The sequence below is a fragment of the Dermacentor andersoni genome, chromosome 10 (genome assembly GCF_023375885.2).
Source record: "Dermacentor andersoni chromosome 10, qqDerAnde1_hic_scaffold, whole genome shotgun sequence".
Classification (NCBI taxonomy): Eukaryota; Metazoa; Arthropoda; class Arachnida; order Ixodida; family Ixodidae; genus Dermacentor; species Dermacentor andersoni.
In genome coordinates this window covers 18096014-18121137 of record NC_092823.1, presented here as the reverse complement: position 1 = coordinate 18121137, position 25124 = coordinate 18096014, and the positions used below count along the sequence as shown (strand labels likewise).

General features: G+C 46.4%; 1 protein-coding gene across 1 annotated transcript; it reads right to left on the bottom strand.

Moving 5' to 3' along the window:
* Positions 1-5896: 5896 nt before the first annotated feature.
* Positions 5897-22856, bottom strand: LOC129381951 (uncharacterized). The gene is made up of 3 exons (XM_055065248.1): positions 22625-22856; positions 12034-12162; positions 5897-6041 (listed from the first exon to the last, which is right to left on the bottom strand). The coding sequence occupies exons 1-3, from the start codon at positions 22811-22813 to the stop codon at positions 5898-5900; spliced, it is 462 nt and encodes a 153-aa protein (XP_054921223.1). The 5' UTR covers positions 22814-22856; the 3' UTR covers position 5897.
* Positions 22857-25124: the final 2268 nt, after the last annotated feature.

Genomic DNA, 25124 nt, shown 5'->3' with positions numbered 1-25124 from the left:
AAAGCCCAGGACCCTGATTGTTTCAACTTTGGGTATCACCGACCCTTCCCTAGTATGAATTCTAATGCAAGGCTCAACTTCCGGTACCCAACCCTTCGACTTACGACCTAGCTTCTGAGATTTGAAGATCAACAACTCCGACTTTTTAGTGGAGCACTTGAGCCCCATGAGACCCAAATACTCCTCCGTAAGCGTTGCCACCTTCTGCAGCCTAGCCTCAAGCTCTCCATCACTACCACCGACACTCCATACAGTAATGTCATCCGCGTAGATAGAATAGAATAGATAGAATGAACTTATACTTCGCGACCTGTTTTCCTTGCGTCACCTAGCAACAAGCCAGCGGCACGCCAGATGCGCCATATGATGCGCCATGCGCCAGACGTGCCACCGAAGCGAGCGAGGCTGGCTGCGCCTGTGCAGTTCGTGAAGCATGTGAAGCCCGACAAACGTAGCCCGTTTGTTGGGTTCCCGCCGTTTTCTTGCGTTCCTTCTGCATTTCGACATGGCGCCACTGCTCTAATGCACTACGGCAAGGTGAGAAATTGTGTTCGACAGTCGGCGACGTATTTCAAGCAAATTTAGGCTTACGGCACAAGACCGAGACTAGTGACGCAGTTAGCGAAGAACAGCTCGGTCTTTTTGGCGCAGTTAATTTGAGTTAATGATTTGTACTGGGAAATGTTTGCGAGGCTTTCTGTGAGCCCCAACATTATCGTTACTTACTTTGGTAGTTTTTGGGCACGCTTGCCACACCCGGCTATGTGACGCAGATTGTGAAATGCAGCTCGACCGTTGTGACGGATTCGCGTGTACCGGATCTTACTGGGAAAAGTTCATGACGCTTTCCCTGACACCCAACATTACTGTATAAACGCGACAGCTTCAAGGAGCTGGTGTCGCAGAAAAGCCGGTGTCGTCGGTGTCGGCGTCAGCGGCGTTGGCCGTGAGCGATAAATCCCAGAAGGCACTTCATAAACAAAACAAACATCTTGCAAGATGGGCTGGTGGGAATTGAACCAGGGTCTCCGGAGTGTGAGACGGAGACGCTACCACTCAGCCACGAGTTCGTTCCTTCAAAACGGGACAAAATCGCCTCTAGTGAATGCGGTGTTGCCTTATAAACGTGCCGTAGAAAGTTGTACTGCGGTGCATATCGGTAATTATGACCATGTAACTTACAAAAGTCGCGGTTTCACGAGTAACGAAGTACGTTTCCGCTACATTTCTTCTGCGCTCTGCGCACACGCAGAGCCATCTTGCGGCAAACACAGAAGACCCCCTCCTTGCAATGTACGGCGCTGCCCCGACACGTGGCGCGCCACTCGCCCCATGAACGCGTCCGCCTTCATGGCGCGTCGGGGCCCGGCTATCTGTGCCGATCGCGACGTTTGGCTCGCGTAGCGCGTTTGAGTAGGCGGTGCGAACGGGGTGCGATAACGCTATCGCGTTCCACTCTTGAAGGCGAAGCTTAAACGTCCTCCAATTTTTACGTTACTTCTTGGGATACCTCTCAGGTACGCGCGCCGCGCCTGGCGTTGTGCCGCAGTTAGCGAAAACAAGCTCAGCTGTGTGCCGCAGTTTCGCGTGTGCTGAGTCTTACCGGGACAAGTTCGTAACGCATTCTCTGACCCACAAAATCATTGCATTTAATTTCGTAACCTTTTGAACTACTTTCGAGTCATGCTCGCCGAGCCTGGGGTTGTGAAGCAGTTAGCAAAAAAGCAAGCCGGCCGTGGCGACAGTTAGTTCGGCGTGTACTGAATTTTAGTGGGAGAAGCTCGTGACGCTTTTTATGGCCCTGCAACAGCATATGTGTACCTTCTTTCGATGCTCGCGCTTGTCGAAAACGCGACGAGTGATTGTGTGATAACACGGGAGTGTGTTGCTTGTGCCGGCAGGACGCGTAAAAGATAACGCCGAGGAGCTCAAAAACCAAGAACTACATAATCTGTCTTCTGCGCGACTGAAGAAAGGCTTTGCACCCACTAATTTGTCTTGAGTGGGACTAGAAGGCATTCTGCGAGCGTGTAACATGGTCTGGCTGAGCACCAGTGTCTTGGCCACCTCTGTGTATTTGGCGTACCATCGCGTCGACCGAGGCCAAGTTGTTCTGGAAACGCGCAGTCCCCTTGTATATGTGCTCTTGAAGTGCAGGAAGTAATGCCCCGGAAGGGAGGGATGCTTGAAAATCAGATGTTTTCTTCATATTTTATGGCATTGATTTGCTGCGAAATGTATATGTAAAAGTAAATTTATCTGTAATGCCGCCCATTCACCAGTTAAACACGTTTCGCCTCTACACGCAGTCCTAGGAGTTAGGTCAACATACCAAAATGATACGTGCTTGTAATTTACTTTTTTTCAGCTGATGACATCTGGTGGAGCATCGTACGGCACCGACTGCTGCTTACCTGGTGCCACAACTTTGGATGAATGCACAAAAAGCCCGGAACGAGCATTTATATAGAGCAAAATAAACATTTCATCATTTCAGATGATGTCTTGCGTTTACTTTATGAAATTGCTCGTGGCACATATTCGGTGGCAGCTTGTAAATATCGTTCGCAATCATTTTTACTAAACAAAATGATTCTGCGCCAAGGCCACTCGTAATTCAGCAGTAGAACAAAAAAAAAAAACAAGGTCGCACCGATCAGCGGAGCCGGCGTGGCGTGCACCAGCCGGCGTCAAAACGCGCGCACCCATAACCGAAACCGGAAGGTGTTAATCCCATCCGTTTGGTGCGCTACAGTCTACTCGGCCACTAGGCTCTGTTGGAGTGTCCGCTCTTGTTGAATATCTTTCTCTGTGGTCTGGGCTTTAGTTTTGCAGAATGGGTGCCAAGGGAAGGAAAGCGCAGTCGAGTACGGCAGAAAGTTAGGTGAGATGAAGAAATGAGAAAATTTGCAGGTGCAAATTCGAATCAGTTAGCGCAAGACAGGGGTACGTGGAGATCGCTGGGAGAGGCCTTCCTGCAGTGGACAGAAAAATAGGCTGAGGATGATGATAATTATCGTAATGATGATACAGTGTGCGGACGCCACGGAAGAGAGCTGACATATATGGGACGAAAATACTTGACAGTATATACTTGTGAAATTAAAAAAAAATAATTGTGGGGTTTTACGTGCCAAAAACCACTTCCTGATTATGAGGCACGCCGTAGTGGAGGACTCCGGAAATGTCGACCACCTGGGGTTCTTTAACGGGCACCTAAATCTAAGTACACGGGTGCTTTCGCATTTCGCCCCCATGGAAATGCGGCCGCCGTGGCCGGGATTAGTTCCCGTGACCTCGTGCTCAGCAGCCCAACAGCATAGCCACTGAGCAACCACGGCGGGTACTTGTGAAATACTGTACAGCCGGTAGTGTGTGTGCGTGTGTGTGTGTGTTATACATTTACTCATGCAGAACAAACTAGCTCAATTTTTGAAGGTACCTTCAGAGGAAATGTGAGAAATGTGCACTCGTTCTCGTTGAGGAACAGATGAACAGTATTAAGCGACATAGTTTCCAGCAGAAAAAGATCGTTTGCGTTAAGACAGATGGGAATCAGATCGCAGCAAAAGCAACAACGCCAACCAGCCCAGCTCTCTGATTCACGTATTAAGACACTCTTCTAGTGTACAGATGTATGGGTGTAGGCTTTTATTCAGTTTGTTAACATTTTGGTAACAGTTAGTTAACCGTTTGGTAACTCTAAAGAATGATTGTTTGTTTTCCCCTCTGCTGATGGTTCATACCCACTATGGGGGACCGAACATCATTCGAACGGAGTTTAAAATTTTCTTGGGGCTATAGCAAACATCGGAATGTTTGGAAACACACGCGCACAGACAGACGCACAGGAACATCAGCAGAGCTGTCGTGGCCACGTGTCGCGAAGGTGGTACATTGCCACGGACCGAGAACATGCCGCAGTTTCAAGCTCGATTCCCGCTACCAGTGTAGTTATTCCTTCAAAGACTCGCTTCACGACAAGTGGCGGCAGTATAGCATCACATTATACGTTGTAGGTCTCTTCAGAGGCGTCATACACGCACAGCACATTGAAGGAAGAGCGAAAGCAAGCAGTGTTGCTAACCCAGAGAGCTTCTAGTTGGCTACCCTGCGCGGGAAAAGGAAATCGGGGGAAAAGCAATGAGAGGTGAACATGTGCCCGTGCGCGCCATCTTCAAAAGAGGCACGAACCCTGACGGATAGGTCGAGAATCGGGTGGTATTATGGGAACAAAACAATGTGCTAATGAAAACTTTTCTCAAATAAAAAAAGAACGATGCGTAATGCAGAAGTCAGCCTGCCGTGAAAAATAAGAGAAGTAGCAAAATTAATTAAGAAAAAGAATAGGGAAAAGCAACGGCAGAGTGTGGTACAGTGGATCGCACCCTTTCGACGTATTGGTGAGGAAGCAGGCGCAAGACTTCCAAGGGATAACTTAAAAATACGAATAGCTAAGCTACAATTCAAAACGCAAACTAATAGAGCTAATGAGGCGGTATTACATCGAGTCTAAATTTAGTTTCCCGTTCGAATACATGAGAAACGCAGAAATGCTTACACAACCGTTGGAGGGATTTGAACGAAATTTGTTTCAAGTTAAGGTGACTGTAGGAAGCACAATTTAGATTTTGAGCCACAAGTTACCCAAAGAGCGAACTTTACAAATTCGCACCTATGCCCTGAAGAACTAATATCGCACTTTTGTATTTCAAGAAAAAGTTACTACAGTATCTGAGGCGGACACATGCGACATAATTGTTCCCGGTTTACGTGGAATCGCTACAACCCTTATGCATGTCTTACTAAAGTCCCACTTACAAAATTAAGTTAAATTTCACAGCTGTGTTCAATACATGAAGTTTATTCGCTTGCGATTGCGATTGCGCGTTTTTGTTTGTATTGTTGATTTGCGGTGGTAAGCTTGATGCTTCAGTTCTGTAAAAAACAGCTGACGACTTAGTAAGTAAATCTACGGCGACAATCGATAGCTTTTAACTGTTCCTAGTGCATTACGCGCTAGGAGAGTGCTCACAATCTTCATCGGGTATACCCTGGCCTGAACCAGACACCCTAGTGAGTTTTGACAGCATTTCCTTGTGTTTGTTGCTGGTGTATGTTTTGTGCATGTGCAATATAAATGCGTCAGCCATTTCATGCCTCACCCACGCCAACTGGAGTAGCGTGGCATAGGAGTGTATGGCCATGCAAACATCTCTAACGCCCATTAAAGGATGCACCTCTGTCTCTGTCCTTCAGGCCCGGCAGAGCCGCTACGCATGGAATTAGACTTGCTTCCTAAAGTCGTATATGGTGCGCAGTATGCACTGCACATTTTCTGGACAATCGTGCTAGGCACGTATTGATTGTCAGCAAATTATTCCTCGAGCTTTCGTGGGTAAACTACACGGTTAAGCATTCTTGACGACGCTGTCATTCGCCCGCGTATCCCTTTGTCGGATTGAACTCATTACCGTAACACTCTCAAATTTTCCCGCCTGGGAGTTCGGGTCAATAATTCGAGAAGGAGCTTACTCGTGACATTGACAATGTTTCAGATTTCCAGAACTACAGCAAGTAGTGAGTACCGAGCACTGCGCCAAATCTGCCATGTATTAACTGGATACAGTCGTAGATGAAGCGTTTGATTTCGAAGCATCGCGAACTGTGAATTAGAAATTACCTTGCATAGGGTAGCAGCAACTGGCACTAAGCTTTCGATGGAGAAGTAGAATTTCACATGCGCCTCTTCTCTGCCTCATTAGGGTGCGTAATGATTGAGACGTAGGTTCTTCGTCTTAATGAATGGCTCGGAAGTAAGATATTTCGAGACGAAAGAAAACGACATTTTTTTTCCTTCTTTTTCTTCCGTCGTCGTTGGAGTGATTTAATTTTGGTCACGCTCCCGAGCGGCTGCCATCAACATGTCTCATGTCACTGGGTGCCAGAAAAGAGCCGCTCTTTGTGACGATGATGCCCGTGGCTGCAGACATGATGGTCTTCTGTGTAACGCTGTTACCCAGCTTGCGAAGAAGGGATACCTGCGACAGGGCGTTTCGTGCTCAAGTGGCATGGGTACATAGTAATGTTAGATTGATGTATGTGGCGCTGGTGTACACGCGGGTCCAAAGCCCGTAGCGAAAAGGCGTCTAGGTAGCACCATTCTTTCATCTAGCGGCCATCATCCTCAACCTTGAGCTCACCCGCCACTGAACGTGCGTGATTGGCTCAGTGCAGTCACATGGCCCAGAAAAGATTTCAAAGCTCTATCACCTAGCATAATTTACCCCCACATATGCTCGAACAAGCTTTACCGCTTGAGAAAGTGGTTCAAAACGAGTGTTGATAATAAATTAGTGTGACACAACCTAGGAGCTACTTGTTTTTTGCACGCGCGCAAAGAGGTCTGAAACCTTTTGAGGGGGCGCTAGACGCGCTCCATGTATGGGGACGATTACTGGAGGAAGGGAGTGCGAAAGGGAGAATGGCGATACCTTGAGTCTTACCCAGGGACCTTACACAAGCAGCGGTGCATCAACCAGAATGATAAGGATAGTATGTACCCCAGTGTTTCCAAAGCACACCTGCTAGGGGAAATGTGGCGCTAAAATGTTTGTAAGTAGATGCGGAGCTGAACTGGCCCGCTAGCTTTGGTGAATCGTGCCCGAGGAGGAGGAGGAGAAACATTTATTTAAAAAAAAGGACAAGCAGGTGTCTCTGCTTGTGCGGGAGGCGCCCTTAGTCCAGGGCTCCTGCGGCTCTTGCTGTCTCTCGGGCCCGCCGCACCAGTTGCTGCTGGTTACGAGGGTCCGAACTAGTCAGCACGGCCTCCCACTGCTCGGGTATGGGGTTGGGTATTTGCGGGGCCGCCTTCACGTTGGGGCACGCCCATGTGGTATGATATAGGGAGGAGTAATCATTACAAAGGGGACATTTGTATGAATATAGTGTAGGGTGTATTGCGTATAGTCTGCTTAAATGTGGGTATGTGTTGGTTTGTAGTTGTCGCCATGTTACGGCGTCTTCACGTGAAAAGGTCTTGTGTGGAGGTGGGTATTGTCGTCTGTTAAATCTGTGGCGTTGCAGTATGGCGTTGTATTATAAAGGTACAGGCTCCATGGATGCGGCCGTATCCGTCTCTTGTGGCCCCCGGGAGGCATGAGCTCGGGCTACAGCATGCGCACGCTGATTTCCATGGAGGGACTCGTGTCCTGGAGTCCACACTATTTAAACGTCCGGGATTTGGGAGGCTTGTTTGAGGAGTTGGTGGGCGAGTGAAGGTATTCTGCCTCTCGCGTAGCTACGGCAAGCTGCCTGGGAGTCAGTAATAATTGTGACGTACTCGTTGGTCAAGCTGGAGATGATGGCCAAGGCGATGGCTGTCTCCTCCGCTACGAGGCACTGGCAGTGAGGACCGTCATCGAGACCACCTCTTGTAGGTTATAGTCGACAACGCTGGCCGTCATGGCTGTTTTTTGGGGGCACTGCGCGGAATCTATGTATAGTGTGGTGGGGAGACTGCCAGATTTTGACTGTAGAGTTTTGCGCGAGCTTGGCGACGATTGGCATGATATTCCGGGTGCATGCTTCTGAGGATAGGGGCTACCTTGATGTGCTCCCGGAAGCTGGGGGCCAGGTGGATTGCTTGTTCGTCGGTCGCGACGTCGGTCGCTTGTTGAAGGGCGTCTTGTTTCTCTCCTTCGTAACCGGTGATGGTCGGCGTATATTGCATGTCTGATTCCTGGTATTGCGTCGAGTTTGTCAGGTAATTTCATCGTAGTAATATTGGAAAGGGTGGGTGATAGAACAGCAACTTGTGGGGTTCCTTTGTTGCGGGTAGGTAATATCGGGGTTCTGAGTGAGCCAATGCCTATTGTGGCCGTGCGGTTGCTAAGAAAGGCGCGTGTATAATTGTAAGTATTACTACCACAGTTCGTGAGGCTTATGTTTCTAAGGATGGTATGGTGAGCCACACTGTCGAAAGCACCTTTGAGAACGAGTGCTAAAATCGCTCCGGTGTTGTGCGGTGAGATGTGTTCAAGGACTTGTTCCTTCAGCTGAAGAAGGATGTCGTGGGTAGAAAGATGGGGCCGGAATCCGAACATTGTTTCAGGAAAGAGGTCGCTGGATTCTAGGTAAGGTTGAAGCTGGTTCAGAATGACATGTTCCAGAAGCTTGATTAGGCATGAAGTCAGTGATATTGGTCTCACATTTTCTAAGCTGGAGAGCTTGCCTGGCTTCGGAATGAGTATGATGTCCGCGCGCTTCCAGTCTGCTGGTAGCATACCCGCTTCCCAGTGATGATTAAAAAGGTAAGAGATTGACTGGTGCCATCATCCAGATTGCGCATGAGCTTGTTATTTATTTTGTCCTTGCCTGGGGTGGTGTTTCGCGTGAGTGCAAGGAGTGCTTGTTGCACCTCAGTGATAGTGATCGGCTTGCTGAGGTCGTAATTGTCGCTCCCGCTGTAGGTTGGAGGTTGTCCTTTTGCGGGTTCGAAATCGCCTATGTACCGCGCCCGCAACTCCTCCAAAATTTCGTCATCAGAACCCGGATGGTTGTGGAGGATACGTTGGATTGTTTGCTGGCTAATTTCCTTGCTTTGTGTGGGGTCAGGAAGATGGCGTAGCAGCGACCATGTTTTGGCCGTGCTAAGATTACCCTGCAACTTGTTGCATAGTTGTCGCCAGTTGTGACGGGTGAGCTCCCCAGCATAAAATTCCGCGATTGCCGGGAGTTTCGCTATACGTAGTTTCAATTTACGATTATGTTTTTGGCGCTTCCATTTCCTAACAAGGCCTCGACGTGCTTCCCAGAGGCGAAGAAGGTGCGGGTCTACGGCCGGTATGTCTGTCTTGAGTGTGATCTGTTTTGAATGTCTGGCTGCGTCTTGTTGGAGCTGTCGTACCCACTGCTCGAGATCTGTAATACCCGTTGATGAGTCATCCGCTCGCTCTTTGCGATAAGCTGTCCAATCTGTGAGTGTTGTCTTTTTTATCGGCTGGCGTGCATGCGTAACGTTCTATGTGGTGGCAAGTATGCAGTGGTCACTGCCCAGAATTTCCTCCGTGTTGTGCCAGGCAGCTTGTTGTATCCCTTTAGTGAGGGTGAGGTCAGGGCATGTATCTCGGGAGACCGTGTTTCCTATACGTGTGGGGTATGCGGGGTCTGTGAGGATGGTGAGACGGTGCTGCTGTATCGTGTACTGGAATGCAGTGCCTTTTGATGTGGCTGCCGTGTAGCCCCATGCCTGGTGAGCCACGCTGAAGTTGCCTACAATCAGCAGACTATTATTTTTGGCTACGCCAATCACTTTAGTGATCAAGTAGTCGAACTTGGCCTGCTTCTGCTTTGGTGGGCAGCATATATTCGGTATGAAAAGGCTCTTTCGGCCTCGTTGGAGCGGCAGGATCTCAATTTGGTTATGATCGACGTCACTGCTGTCTATTGTTTGTTGTGTGGTTGTGAGCGTTTTAACTGTAAGTGTGGCCACGCGGCTTTCAGGCGTGGTGGTATGTGTGTTGTAGCCAGTTTGAGTTCGGTGTGTGCCTGTTTCTTGCAGTGCGATTACGCTTGGTGTCGTTTTGGCGTTACTTATGTACTGTCTCAGTGATCCTTGCTTGCGTTTGTAGCTGCGGGAATTCCATTGCCCGATTATGAGTGTGTTTTCGTTCCTGTGGTTGCTTTTGCTATTCGTCCTGGCTGACGGGTGGATCGGCAGGGTGTCCCTGCTCTACTTCCTGTTGTACTTGTGTTCTAACTTTCTTGCGTCGCTGATCTTTCGCGAGCCGTGTTTCTTCAATAACACTTGTCAGTTGCTGGATGCTTTGTTGCATTCCTAGGAGCTGCCGTTGCAGTGCATCAACTTTCTCCTCGACTTGTGCGATTTCCGTCGGTTTTGATGATTCCGCGAGAATCATGGGTTCAGAATGCTTCGAAGATGATGGCATTGAGGGCGCGGTTATTGGTGCGGAATGCTGAGTGGCAGTGCGAGTGGCGTATAGTTCTGCAATCTGCGAGCGAAGTTTGTTGTTTTCTTCATCAAGGCGTTTGTTTTCTTCTCTGATGGCCTTTAGTTCAGTTAGAATTTGCAGTTGAACATTGGTATTGTGTATGGGTGAAGAATTGTGTGGGTGGGTGCTGTGTGTAGACGTGATGAGAGGGTGTTGTCTTGGTGGATTGCGTCAGAGGGGAAAAGCCGTGCTGACCAGCTCACCGCTTGTGATCCCGGTACAGCAGGTCCGCTGAGGTTCCGGGTCGCTCCTTGTTGGTTCTGCGAGCAGGAGCGAGACCTGGAGCGGGAAGGCTTCCGTTGCTGGTCTGTACGTGACCGAGACTTCGACCGTGAGTATTCCAGGAGGCTGGCCCTTTGGGATGCTGAGGATGGCTTCTTCAGTCGATCAGGGCACTCCTTGGAGCCGTAGGATGAGGCCCCTGGCATAAAGCGCACCGGGGGTGATAGGAGTGGTCCTGAGTGGGGTTCCGTCTACCACACTGGGGGCATACGTTTGCTTCTGGAGTTGGGAATACACCGGTACGGTGGCCGACTTGGTGGCAGATGCGGCAGAAATTCGTGGTTGGTCAGTATGGTTTGCATCGTACACCACTGTAGTATCGCACGTAGAAGGGTACAGCCTTGCCAGTGAATGTGATCACTGCCGCAGCGGTTTGTCCGAGCATACGGGCATGTAAGGTGTCTCAGCCAGGTGCATAGAGCCCGTTAAGGAGGACTTCTGTGGGAGTTCCTGCGGGAATGCCGTGAATGACCCCTTTGACGGAGCTGTCGGGTGCCGCCACGTATGCCGTGACTGCAAATTCTCGACCGCCCAGGTGAATTGTAGCGATGTGACGGCTGCTCATAGCTAGCTCTTCGTTTGGTGTGCTAGCAATAGCGATGTTTTGTTCTGGGTCAATTCTTACAGTAAGGGTCCGTGCATGCTCAGTAGTAGGGTGCTGACATGCCAGCTTGATTCCTTCAGCAACCTGTGGCGTGGTCCAGGTGGCAAGGTTAAGTCCTTCTCGGGGACGGATGATTACCTTGAGGTCATTTCGGGGCAGCGGTGGGAGTCGGGGTTGTCGGGGAACCGATGGGTGTCGGGGTTGGAGGGGTGGATTGGTGGGAGTCGATGTTTTCTTCCGACCCTACTTAACAGAGAGCCAGTCTCCGCCGGCAGGTTCATCAGGAAGTGGGATTTGTGCGTGCTCGAGATTCATCTCGGTGCCATCATTGGTGGCCATTGGTGCGCCGAACGGGGTCAAGGTCTTCGGCTAGACCCTACCCCTCGTTAGGCTTAGCTGGGCGGGCGCCTCTTGCGAAGTTCAGAGTCCGGTAATTCGTGGAGCAAACGACTCACAGTATAGCTTTGGGTGTACACGTGTCCCGCTCGACGTAAGGAGTCGATTGAGGCTGGTTGTGGCGGCGCTGACGTCAATTATGTAGGGTTTAGCGATGTAAAGGCGGATCCCATGTGCGGTGCAACCGTGCGCAGCCTCTTCTTCTTCAGCTCAGTCGTGCCCGAACAAATAGGCAGTACCTGAATATGTTTAATTAATGAACGCAATAATTGTATGTTCCACGTTCACCCTTGTCGCTATGATTATGTCGGAGCGCAATACACAAGGTACCTTAGTGCATATCGATTTGCTCTGCGTCTATTCGGATACTTCGCCGCGACGCTCTGCTCTCGGTAAAACTTCCTTCCTGGGCAAGGCGGTGCGATTTGGACAACATGGCTTTAGGGCGCTCAAAAGGTACAGACACAAGAGAGAAACACAGACACACTGGCGGCTCTGCGTGTCTAGTGTTTCTTTCTCGTATGTGTTTCATTATCACCCTAAGATCATTTTGTTCTCGGTGCGCGCTGCTTTCCATCAATTAGGTAGTGTCACTGTGCTTCAGCGCAAGACAATTTGTACGAAATGCTCTGCCTCAAGCACGTTTGTATTGCGGTGAAGCTTACAAAAGCGCGCCCGTGAATACGGTACACGCATGACACACTTGCCACGCCCGTCATAGCGATAGCTTATACGTACCGGGTCGAAGAACGGGGTCTTGCGCTCCGCAAACACCGAGTTGGGCGTAGTAGAACGAAAGGTGGGCTGCACACGCGCATCCTTCCACACGCAGCGAGGCAACGTGTAGTTGCGAACGCAGGTGATAAGCTGCAATTAACAAACGTTTCGAGCATACTCAGTACCCCGTAAAGACGATTACTAAAAAAATGAAATTATGGGGTTTTACGTGCCAAAACCACTTTCTGATTATGAGGCACGCCATAGTGGAGGACTCCGGAAATCTCGACCACCTGGGGTTCTTTAACGTGCACCTAAATCTAAGCACACGGGTGTTTTCGCATTTGGCCCCCATCGAAATGCGGCCGCCGTGGCCGGGATCCGATCCCGCGAGCTCGTGCTCAGCAGCCCAGCACCATAGCCGCTGAGCAACCACGGCGGGTGACGCTTACTAAGAGAAGAAGCGATGAAATGTTCGGTTGACCAAAACGTGAAGTATAACTTGGCAATAGCCCGAGTGCATGCCGTGCAGGGTATAGGACTGTAAGCAGCAGCCTCGGGATACTAGCCAAAGGACCTAGCGCTATTTATGCAAAGCTTTTCGATGGCAACTGACGTTCGGTATTGGCCGGCTGCCTTCGCTTAAATATATGCCTGACAACGATTGGCTACCGTCACTTGCTAGGAAAAGTTCTATCGCAAAAATTAACTTCTTCGCGAGTACAAGACTTGTTTGGTTGAGACTACGCGCTTCGAATATTCTGTGTTCTAGTGAGGACATTTTGCCCGCCTAAGAGACGTAACAAGATGAACAGCCATCTTTTAATAATAACCGATGGGAACAGACTCAATTGCGTATGATGTTCAAAGTATGGAAATCTATTTTTTTTAATGCCGTTTGGAGGTGATTTCGCGCAGTCAACTGATATTTGCGAAGAAACTACAATTCAACTGGCATCCCTTACAAAAATATTTAGTAACATTGAATAAACTTTCTTTAGACAAATGTTACTAGAACCTATCGCCATTCAATAAACCGTGTGTAGACACCGTAACAACTTCCTAGTAACCTCCTACCGACTATTGGCCACCGATATTGAATTGAAAATATAGATATAATATGTCGATAGAATTCTTACCGACTGCTTATTATATTATGTTGGTGTAATGTGTCAACTGTGAAGCGACTATTTAATAACCACCTTTATACATCCTAACTTGCTAGTAACATCCTGTCTACTATTCGAAACAGGCAGGTAGTTGACAGGATATTATTAGGAAGTTGTTAGAATGTATAAAGGTGGTTAATAGGTGGTCGCTTCACACTTTCTAGGAAGTATAGAAAATGTTATTCAGAGATAATTACGTTTGCAATTATATATTGCAAAAATAACCTTTTATTATCTCTGAATAAAATTTGTATGTACTTCCTAAAAACTGTGAAGCGACTATATATTAACCATCTTTATACATCCTAACAACTTGCTAGTAACATCCTGTCAACTATCTGTCTGTGGCGAATAGTGGTTTCCAGGTGGCTAGGTGTGGCATGGAACAGAAGAAAGGTTTACATGTGTGCTTGAGCACATACACCTAATATCCCCAGGGTAGTAATGAGGACGAGTTCTTCAGTTGCCCTGGAAGTACGCTGAAATGTTGCGTTGCATAGTCTAGAAAAGAGAAGAAAAAAGGCAATATATTGGTTTTACTACTGTGACATTGCAACACACCATGCATCTGTTTCTGAAAAAGGAAGTGCACAATACACAAGTTTTCAAGCCTGTGAGCTCTAAACATCTCCACCTGTTTTGTGCAAAGTCCTAAAATGCATGAAATGGCTGAATTAGTGCATTAGAGCTGGGAGCGTGATGGATACGCGTAACACCAACAGATCACGACACACAACCTCTATCATACCAATTGTCATCTAAAACAAAAGCTGTAAATGAACTTCAGTTTAATGAACTTCGATATTCGTATCGTGACCAGTACATGGAAGTTTCATGTGTGACGTATCTTAAGAAAGGCAAGGTGCCAGTCGAGACTGTGCGGCAGCTTTGCTTGGGCACAGGTACATAGACGAGTTGACTTAGGTGTGGCACTTAAGAACCAAGAAATGATACAAGCAACACGTAAGCAGTTGAACAGGCATTGTGGACGTTCTACAGCAAGATTATAAGATGCCGTTGCTGTGCAGGCAGACATTGTCAAAGTGAGCTTCTTATTAAACATGTTAGCTTTCCACAAGACAGGATATATCATCAGTGCATTCATATGAACAGGGCCTCTATCACAAAAATACATATGCCAACAGTAATGACAATGTTCTAGTTATAGTGGCAAAGCTTGCATTATAATACGCTATTATAATCAGGTTAATGACTATTTTAGCAGGGAAGAAAGCACTACCCTAAGATAGCACTGAAATCGCCATGAAAGGAGTTTTGTTGAAAACTGCACAAAGAATATTAATATGCTTATTTGTCACACACGTACCGAGTATGGCATTGACCTTCTTCGAATCCAACGGATCCTTCTGTGAAAGGCATTTGACGGCCGCCCAAAGAAGGACTTCCCTTCAACCTCTTCTTTTGTAAAAGGAACTTTAAGGAGCCCCCCCCCCCCCCCCCCCCCCCAACTGAAAGCCTGAGTTGTTAGCATCCAGGCGAAGCCTCTTCAGCAGGCTCTTTTCAACATATTCATCGTCACCAATGTCTACCTGTAAAACTAGTGTTAGGCTGCTGAGCACAAGGTCGCGGGATGAAATCCCGGCCACGGTGGCCGCACTTCGATGGGGGCGAAATGCGCAAACACCCGTGTGCTTAGATTTAGGTGCACGTTAAAGAACCCCATGTGGTCGAAATTTACGGAGTCCTCCACTACGGCGTGCCTCATAATCAGAAAGCGCTTTCGGCGTGTAAAACCCCATAATTAATTTTTTTTATATTTTACCTGTGAAACCATAGAACAAGCACAGATTCATTTTATACACTTTTGATCAATGACTGGTTAGGAAATAGGGCAAGGTTTGCAAAAACGGAAGTAGCTGCTCCTTGTTAATTCTGTTTAAAGAACAAAGCAGCCTTATCTATACCATGCATGCATTGTGCTGTGAACTGTGTACTTTCACTTAAGACTAGAAAGGATTGAGAACTTCAGTACAAAAGAAAGATATGCATCTGCCTAGATCTAAGCAAATGCGTGCCACCCCTTGACCCAGAGTGAGATCTGGTGCTGTTCTAGCGATTAGCAGACATTGAAAGCTTCAAGCTTCATTGAGTATTGGGCGAAGGGTCAAGCTGTGCTCGATTAGTGACGCACAAGGGCTCGAGAACTGTCAAACAAGATGCAATTGTCTTCGAATACAATTGTCTGACTTCCCCTTGCAGACATGCGGTTTTCAATTTACTGACTGCACTTGGGTGTCAAGATTTTGTCTGACAAAGTGAATAAAGCAGCATTTTCATAGCACAGTCATTAATAGGTACTGATAACTTCAATTTAGAAAGCCCTGTATGTTGGGCCTCATCAAACTAATTTCACAAAGGTTTGTCAAGGTAGAAGCATAGAATTTTAGAGTCATTAGAAGACAGGTGAAATGAGGTAATTATTGCAATTATTGCTGAAAATTAAATTTTAGACAGCTCATCCCAATGAGAAATTGATGCAAGCAGTTTGTACATGCCACATAAGCATTTAGATATCAAAAATAGGGATTAGAGAAAGCCTTCGCTTGGAGGTTCATTATTGCAAGCAGCCATGCCCTCGAGGAGACAGAACTTCTTTTTCTGTAGGCAGAAATGAGGCTCGAGTATTTTGTTGACACATACATGTACCCATGCATGTATGTTAACTCTGTTGCAAACATTTTTTTCATGTATATGCAAGGTGTGTGTGCGTGTAACATCTAATTGTGCACAAAATCAAATCCATAAGAGCCCGACAAGAAGCTAAACAAACAAGAGAGCAATCCCAGTGACAAGCCATGCTAAACCAACGAGACAGCAATCCCAGTAACAAACCGTATCCAAAATTTTACTGACACGGATTCTGACCTTTGAAAAATAACATGTGTATAGGAATGCTATCTACATTAGGGCGATGGGCAACTTTAAACAATGGCTACGCCAACATCAGAACGATGTGGATAAGAAAAAAGTGGCATCAAATGCTTTGGCAGAGCATGCAACAATGACTAAACACAATAGTGACAACATTCGGCCAGGAAAGAAATTGGAGGCCATGCCTATACCCGGATTACCTAGAGATACAATGAACGGGACACGCGCTCTCATCTGAAACCAAAGAGCCCAGCCCCGTCTTATGCTAAAATGTATTAAATATACACTTCTACTTCTTCTGCCCCATTGTGAACAAGGCTTCCATATGAAAGCCGAAATGTATTGCTTTTAATGTTGTATTTGGTTGGTTTGCCTCTTTCTTTGTCATGTTTCATACCGACCACACAGGCTTCCGTGAAACTCTAGATGATAGAATTTTTGTGCGAAAGCATTGCTTAAGGTCCTTTTGCCTAAACTATGTCTTTAGGTGGTAGAATACATGTTTCTAGACGCTCTAGAGCACATTATTCACAGCACTAAACTTCAATTCGTGGTTCTTAAAAAGGCAATTAGGCTAGATTAATATAGAGTCTATATGGAGTATATCAGGCATAATTACTCAAGCACCCAAATATATTTAACTCTGAGGAGGCTACGTTAAGTAAATTCATTAAACTAAGGGCACTCCACAAAAACATAAAATTCGTGATCAGCCACTAGTAATCCTGAAAATGGCAATACAGTAAAATGATTGCATATTACACAAATGCATCCTACAACTCGAAAGGTAGCGCCAGTTTTGTACGCACCTTTGTGAAAGCACAGAGCTGGCATCCCGTTCTTAAAATTTGGTTGGTCTATGTCCTTCTTAAAGGTCGGCGTCTGATTGAACTATCTCGATTAAAAATAAACCTCGTTATCGTAATAACGGCCTATATCCGCTCTGCAACATGGAAGACAAATACGCGAAGACACTCAAGAACATAAACAATACACACAGGTTCTCGAGACGCGGACCTCCAAAGCGAACTGTATACATACAAAAATCGTCATTCAAGCTTCTATCTGCTTGAGCGTCAAACATAGCAATCGTGTGTCAACGCGCAAAGCCCATGATACATCGGCGTGTACATTACAAATGTACTGTGCTTGCGGGAAAGCCTATATAACGAATAACTTCTTGCCAGGAAACTACCGAACGAACAGCAACTTTCAGTGGTTTAGTAATTGTGTGCCCATTCAGACATAGCAATCAAGGCGGGTAGCATATATTTCACAGCAGAATACAAGTACGCTGTAACATCATAGGAAGCTTTCATGAAATTGCTTGCTGAATGTGCACAGCAACATGGCCAACCTACGATCAGAAAGCGCTCTGCTCTAGCTAGTTGCACAACTCTCATTACGTAAATCGTAAGCTTCAAGAATGTTCGCAAGCGCCAAACTTGCTTACATTTCAAGACTTAGCAAACGATCCTTCTTCTCACAGGAAGCGAGGCACCGACGTTTTTCTGGCGCAAGCACTGTAGAACTTCCGATGAACTCCAGCTCCCACAAAAGCAAAACCTTCAAGAGTCTTCCATACACTACAATTCGAAGGCCCAGCACCAGACTGTTCACGAGAGCGCGGGCAGACAGCTTGGCAAAACAAAGGCAGCTCGGACAGGCGCTGTAGTAGGACACTCACTGTCGACACTGGTGGATCGCACGAAATACTCTACGAACTAATGGCGTTACACGAGTCCGGAGGGTTTGCGGTGGTTAATGCACACAACAAGTAGCACATTTTGTCTAGGCACTTCTACATTATAATTCAACTACCACCTTACTGCAAGGAGCCTTAATACAACCAACCTGGTACGCCAAACAAATACTGCAGTAGCGCCACTCTGCGGTGTTTAGAAAAATGTATGTTAAATGAGAAAATTGCGTGTTTTTTCATAATAACAATCGGTAGGGACCCTTTAACAAATTTGTGGGGTCCAAAAAGTGTGCACTTTGTAAAAATATATGCTTTGTACTTTGTCATACGAAGTTTAAGGAAGTGTATATAAAAAAGAAACGAAGCGGATGTTGCCTTCAAGATTCGCAACCGCTTCAGGCACATGCAGTTTGCAGAAGCACGGCCTTCGATATCAGAATTTGTCACTCAAAGGAAACCGTAGCTGGGAGGAGGGCAGGCATTTAAGTCCCAATTGTTGGGTTTACAGTCTCTAGGCAGGCTTCCTTATTTATAAAGCATATACAGGAACTTAAGCCGAACCATGAGCGAGCTTTAGTTGGCGAACACGAGCCAATCAGCGCGCCGTCCGTGCAGCTCGTCTGCTTGCAATGGTGGATGGCCTACGGGCTTCTTTGACACCTACTGAGAACAAATTCATGATCACCGCTCATATACACGCTTCCTATGGCGCTAGGTGTCGTGTTTTCGAGAATATGTGCCCTCATCTTGAATTGGTGAGACCATGTTTCCTCTTAGCGCCCGGTATTAGAAGCAATTTTTTATGAACATTCTACTATCGTGTCTTACTAGGAAGTTGATTAAAATTAGGAAAACAGTTACTGTGCAAAAAAAATCTTTAAAGGCAGTCAGTCTTTGCATATTCATTCATAATTCATTCATAAGTCACCGGTTCATTTCTCAATAATTCATTTTTACAAATTTTCTAATAACCAGTGTTATTAGAAAGCTGATTGAAAATGAAGCAAATTTACACCTGTGCATGAAACAAGACTCTCTTGCACAACCCATGTTCACTGAATAATTATAAGCTTATCAAATAATGTTCATGCATGTTCTGTAACTTGTGTTGCGCACCTTAAAAAGCATAATTATTTGTATTAAATTCCTATTAAATGGTGTTTCTAAAAAGTTAAAATAGTGTGTCTTAACGTTCTAGTGACTCTTTTTTAACATACTGAAGTTAGAAATAAAGTTACCAACTTTCTTTTGACAAACGTTACTCAATAGTAAAGGTCTATAAGATGTTACTAAAGTTGACAGAAAGGTTATAAAAGTTCTAAAGAAAGTGAGGAAGCATTTTTTTTATGGGATATTCCTAGTGCTTTGCAAACTGCAATAACTCAGCTTTCAACTTGCCTTGAAAGTGCGTATCAGTCCTGCCAAAAGTTAGTTCCTAAACCGATGTCTCCCAACAGAACCCGACACTTATAGATGCAAGTCCGACGGTGACACGGCGCGTTCGGTTTGGCCGTGGCCAAGCTTGTCGGACGTATGGAGATCGAATTAGTTAAAAGGACGCACGTGATTTTGCTGATTTGATGTCGGCACGCGGTATTTCCTTGTCTTTCGTAGGGTGGGCAAAGGAAGAACAGTTTCACGTAAGCTCTTGGGCAGCTCTCTCGTGGTGGGGCGGAGAGGAGTGGGCGGGTTGTCACTCGTTCGTTCGTTCATTCTTTCCTTCGTGTTTTTCGCTCACATTGACAATTATCGTCAATGGTTCCTGCACAATTTTTTTTTACTATCTGTGATTTGAACTATGCAACCAACCACCTTCGTAATCTTTCTTGAAGCGACCATTAAAAAATCAAAAAATTTTTGTTTCACTTACAAGTTTCAAGCACTGCAAAGAAGTACGAATTTGGGCTGGTTGGTTCATGATTACGAGCAGAAAACAGCGCTAAACAACTGCACGGAGAGAGGGACACAGACCACAGCATTGAGCAACAACCAAGTGTCCTTATTCTTTCAGTCAGCATACGTGTACTCTACCGCTATCTCAAAGCATGAGGGCAAGAGAAACTCAGCATGCGCGGGGGAATAAACTGCAATCAATGAGATTTTTCCGATGCCTTTCACATTCATAATAGCGGCGAAGCATGTGTAAGCCTCCCCTCCATTTCTCTCCTTCCGAAGGAGATAGCCTTCCTATCTCATTGATTGCGATTTATTGCCCCTGCGCATGCTGAATTTGTCGTTCTTGCGCTTTGAGATAGTGGTGGAGTATATATATGCTGACCGAAAGAATAAAGACACTTAGTTGTTAGTCAGTGCCGTGGTCTGTGTCCCTCTCTTCGTCCTGTTGCTTAGCGCTGTTTTCTGCTTGGTTCGCGCACCTTTCATTCTTTCACATAATAATTTTCGGTAAGCATTTCTTTCTTGCCTTATTTATCATCTGCATTGGTCATTACGAACACTTTCTTTGTATAGCAGGCCGTAAATATCGAAGCAGAGTTTTGTTTTGCAGCCTACTCGTGGCGCGTCAGGCGGTGATCTCCTGAAAATTGGCGCGCGGAGCTTTTCCGGAGTTAGAAGGCGAGTTTCCGAAATAACATATCTGAAATAGTGATTTACTTCTGGCTTTTTTCAATGCCTGCCCAGTGACGCAAAATCTGGGGATCACTTCGAGGGCGCCAGTTTCCCAGTAGCAGGTTACAGACCATTGGGATTCGGTTATGGTCGCGCGAACTTTCTTTCATCGCATGTCATGCGGAAGAGCGGCAGCATTGCCGGGCGAAAATTGTCCATGCTTCACCAACAACAAATACAAAACGTGTGTTCCAGGGTCCTGCGCCACCACAGCACAGGACCATGGCTCCATTGCCTTGCGGAGCAACTGGGCAGACATGGTAAAAATGCAGGACGCTGTAACAGAACTGTGTTTAAGAGCAGGAAACTGCTCAGTGGTCGTCACGCCATGAGTAGCTCGTAGTCTTTTTCTTTACTATTTATACTCGATGTTCTTTGAAAGTTTTCCCAAGAGTCGGCTCAAGACCTTAGCAGACGCCGCGGTGGTCCAATGGTTATTGCATAGTGGCTGGTGAGTACGAGGTTCCGGGTTCGATTCTCAACCTCGGCTGCTGCATTTCCGATGGGAACGAAGCGCCAAAAAAAACCGTATGCTGTGCTTTGCGCGCTCGTTAAGAGAGACGCGGGTGGGCAACGAGCCGATCCTACGGCGTCTCACGTAACCCACTGAGCAGTTTCGGTTCGTCAACCACGTGTTTCCATTCAATTCACCAAGATAAAACATGTTATGTGCGTGCAGTTTCATGCAATAATCACTGAAGCGAACTCAATAGCACCAGTGTCTACGGGAGCTCCAGGCGAAGCGTTTAAGCCAGCGTGAAAATGACGGTTAGTAGATAGATTTGGCTTAGGTTAGTCCTTCTGGCTTCAAACGGCTCCGTTACTTTATAAACTCACCATTTTCAACAAAGTACTGCGTTTTAAATTATTGGATAAGCATTGTTACGAGTGTCAGACGGTAGGGTTCGAACACGGAACCTCTCGCACTTGGAAGCCCAATATGGAAACCATTACGCCACGGACGCATGCATCGGAAAGCGGCACAGAACGCCCTCATGAATTCCTCGACGACAAGTCAGCGCGTTGAGACGTTTGGCGCGTTTCGATTTGGCCAGCTCGACAGGCTGAACCGCTGCGACTATGCGTCTTCGCAGAGTCCTCTGCATTCACAAAAGTATAGGTTGCTTTGAAATTTAAGAAATTGCAGGCAGGTAAAGAATAAGAAACAAAGCCATAACAGCGTCAGAATCCACAAGCACGAAGAGCTGACAAGTCCGTGTACCAACCATCATTCCCGTGGTAATTAAACGATTGCAGCGCCAACGTTCTCTTTTGTAAGTATTGTAGGAAAGTCCATGGTTCTACATCAGTAAGTATTTTTAATGCAATAAACGAGAAGATGGGGGGTTAACCGAGGGACCCGATTTTTATAATCATAAGAAGCCAACAAACATTGATACCAAGGACAACATAGGGGAAATTACGTGTACTTAATAAGTGAATTAAACAAATTATCAATTCATGGAAATGAAAGTGGACGAAAAAAACAACTTGCCGCAGGTGGGAAACGATCCCACGCCTTTGCATTAGACTTGCGATGCTGCCAGAGCATCGCAAGCGTAGAGCATCGCACGCGTAACGCGAAGACGTGAGATCGTTCCCCACCTGCGGCAAGTTGTTTTTTCCTCCACTTTCATTTCCATTAATTTATCGTTTCTTTAATTCACTTATTAAGTAGAAGTAATTTCTCCCATGTGGTCCTTGGTGTCCATGTTTGTCGGCTTCTTATGATATATTTTTAGTGCAGCTATATATAACGAGACAAAGTGGCTGCAGGCAGTGCGTTGATTATGTCATTCGATAGCTGGGGGGCTATTCTGTAAGTGTCCACCCAGTGAGCCTGTTCATTTCGTCTGGTGCTGAAGTGCTGATTGCCTGGGAGCGCCTGTCTTCTTCTGACGTGTGCCCCAGCACAGCCCACCAGAACTCCAGCAGCAGACAAAATGGCCATGTCCACTAGGTGGACACTTGCATAATAGCCCCCCCCCCCTACTCACCGCCCCCTGCTGTCTTTTACTCTATCCTCTCCTCTAGACTCACCACTATAACCTCTCTGTGTCTTTTTACTACCTTCCCATACTACATCTGTGCTGACCGCCGTTTATGTGTCAGCATACCGCGCTACACAGTTACAATGCGCTCAGCAGTAATGTCCTTCCAATCCTTTTCCTTTGTTTGTTTTGTTCATTTTAATAAACAACCACTTAGGCCTACTTCTTACCTGCGCCACTGCAGAGATGGCCGGGAGGCCTCCGCTGCCACCGAAGGCGCCCACCAGCTCGGAAGGCGTGGCAGACTTGGTGATGATGGTGGGGACCATGGACGTCATGGGCCTCTTGCCGGGACCCAACTGGTTAGCCGGCGATGGATCCAGGTTGAACTGCTTTCTAGGCTTGGCAAAGGCGTCCATGTAATTATTGAGCAGCAGTCCGGACGAGGACTCGAAGCCACTCCCGAACCTGTGTTGTTAATTTAGACGGAGAGACCAGCGGTGACGAAGCCCGCTTCGCGACTCCATCTCTCTTACACTCGCAAGAATTTGACTTAAAGACATGTATTAAATTAATCCAGCATCGGAGCGATGAAAGCATATTATCACGTGTGATGTGTAAATGGCACTATAATATTACGATAATATTATGCAGAAAACAAAGGTAATGTTGAATAGCCTGGCAATGGAACAAGAATTCATGATCTGCAGTCAATCTCTAGAGTCTATGCAGAAGTTTGTCTATCTAGGTCAGTTACTCATACGAGACCATGATTTTGAGAATGAAACTTACAGAAAAAAATTGGTTTCCGTATATACGGCAGGCATTACCAAATCCTGATTAAGAGCTTATCACTACGTTTGAAAAGAAAAGCGTACAATCATTGCATTCTACTGAAGGTTAACAAAGAAAATCGAGAACAAATTAAGGACCACGCAAAGAGCGATGGAATGAACATTGCTAGACGTGAACTTAAGAGACAGGAAGTGACAGAGAGCAAACAGGGATAGTCGATATTCTAGTTGACATTGAGAGATAAAAATGAAGCTGCGCAGACCACATAATGCGTAGAGCAGATAACCGATGGACAATAAGAGTTACAGAATGGGCTCCAAGGGAAGAGAAGCGCAATCGAAGACGGCAGAAAATTAGGTGGAGTGAAGAAATTAAAAGTTCATAACTTCAATATCCATAGCGAAAAAATATTTCTCATAAATAATTATCTTGTCATGACATTGTCTTCGCCTCTCCTTTCCCCGTATAATAGCTTGATATATGTATGATTTTTTTTTTATTTCTCTGAATGAAAACTTCTATTACCTGATGAGTCAACAAGAAATCCAAACTACCTTGTTCGTCCACCATTTGTATACTATGTATCAGTATTGAATGTATAATAGTTTAGCGTTCTTTTTTATGGTTCCGTTTGCTTGTATGTTTTTTTGTTTGTCCTTATTACTTTTTTTTATACAAGATGAAAATTGTGAGCTTCATCTATTGTTATCATGCTCTCAGTGCGAGTATGAAACCTATACCCGCTTGCCTTATTCCACTTCAGTATTGGACCCAGTAATAGCCTTTGGATACGACTCCGAACAGTCCATGGAAATTCGATGTACGCTTCTAACCTGTGGGAGATTTTGGGGTTCTCCTCCTCCGTACTCTTGGGACAAAGGAACGACAACACAGTAGTGCAAACAATCACAAGGGCATTTATTGCACCTTTCATAGATCAATGCCTGCTAGCCGAGTTGCTATCCCCAAAACATGCCGATGGGCGCGCGACAAATCTAAAAGTCCGACTTACCGCGACCGCATTGCGAGCGAATATGTTCGCCCCATGCTGGATCCCAACGCCTGGTCGTTCGCGTGTTCGGTCACGCTAACGGTCGTGCGTTCGAAGGCGGCCACGCGGGGCGGTCTCGCAGAAGCATGGTCGCAGCGCGCGCGGAATGTTCACGCTGTTCGCCGACCCGCCGGGAAAAAGCCCAAGCACCTGTCCCTCGGCGCCCGAGTAACCCCGCCGCGATGGTGGCGCCATCTCTCGCACCGCGCTTGTACCACGCCGACCGCCGCGGGCGCCAGGCCACGCGAGCCGTGCGGGAAAACAGCATATCAGGGGATGCGTGAGAGTCTCGCATCCCCACAAACCAAATAAAACTGACTTGAATGAAAAATTAGGAAATGTGCAGGTGTAGGTTGGAATCGGCTAGCGCAAGACAGGGGTAATTGTAGATTGCTGGGAGAGGCCTTCGTCCTGCAGTGGACAGAAAAATAGGCCGATGATGATTATACTGATGATGATGATAAATATTATGAAGTGAATTCTGAAGGCGTTTAATGAAAAAGGGCGGCTGCTTGGGCTGGTTGGTGAAAATGGCGCTCTGTCCGGTCGCCTTCTTCCTTGCTTCCTTCCATCCAAAGAATTGCGCACTAAAGAAAGGTTTTTTTTTTCCTTGTTTTAACAAAAAGCATATAAGGAAACGTGATGACAGTATCAGCCTACCATATGAAGGAAACGGAGTCCCGGCAATTCTTTTTTGTCCTGGCAACACGTAACTGTTTGAGTGTTAGAGGACGCAAGCACTATCTTAATTGGATGTAAATATATGAGACTTAGCATTGGATTTCCCCTACAAAAAAGGATTACTAATGCGTCATTGTTATACCGTGTGTTTCAGCTAGTGTTAACAGAGCTGCTCAACGAAAAAAAAAACAGATTTAGAAGGA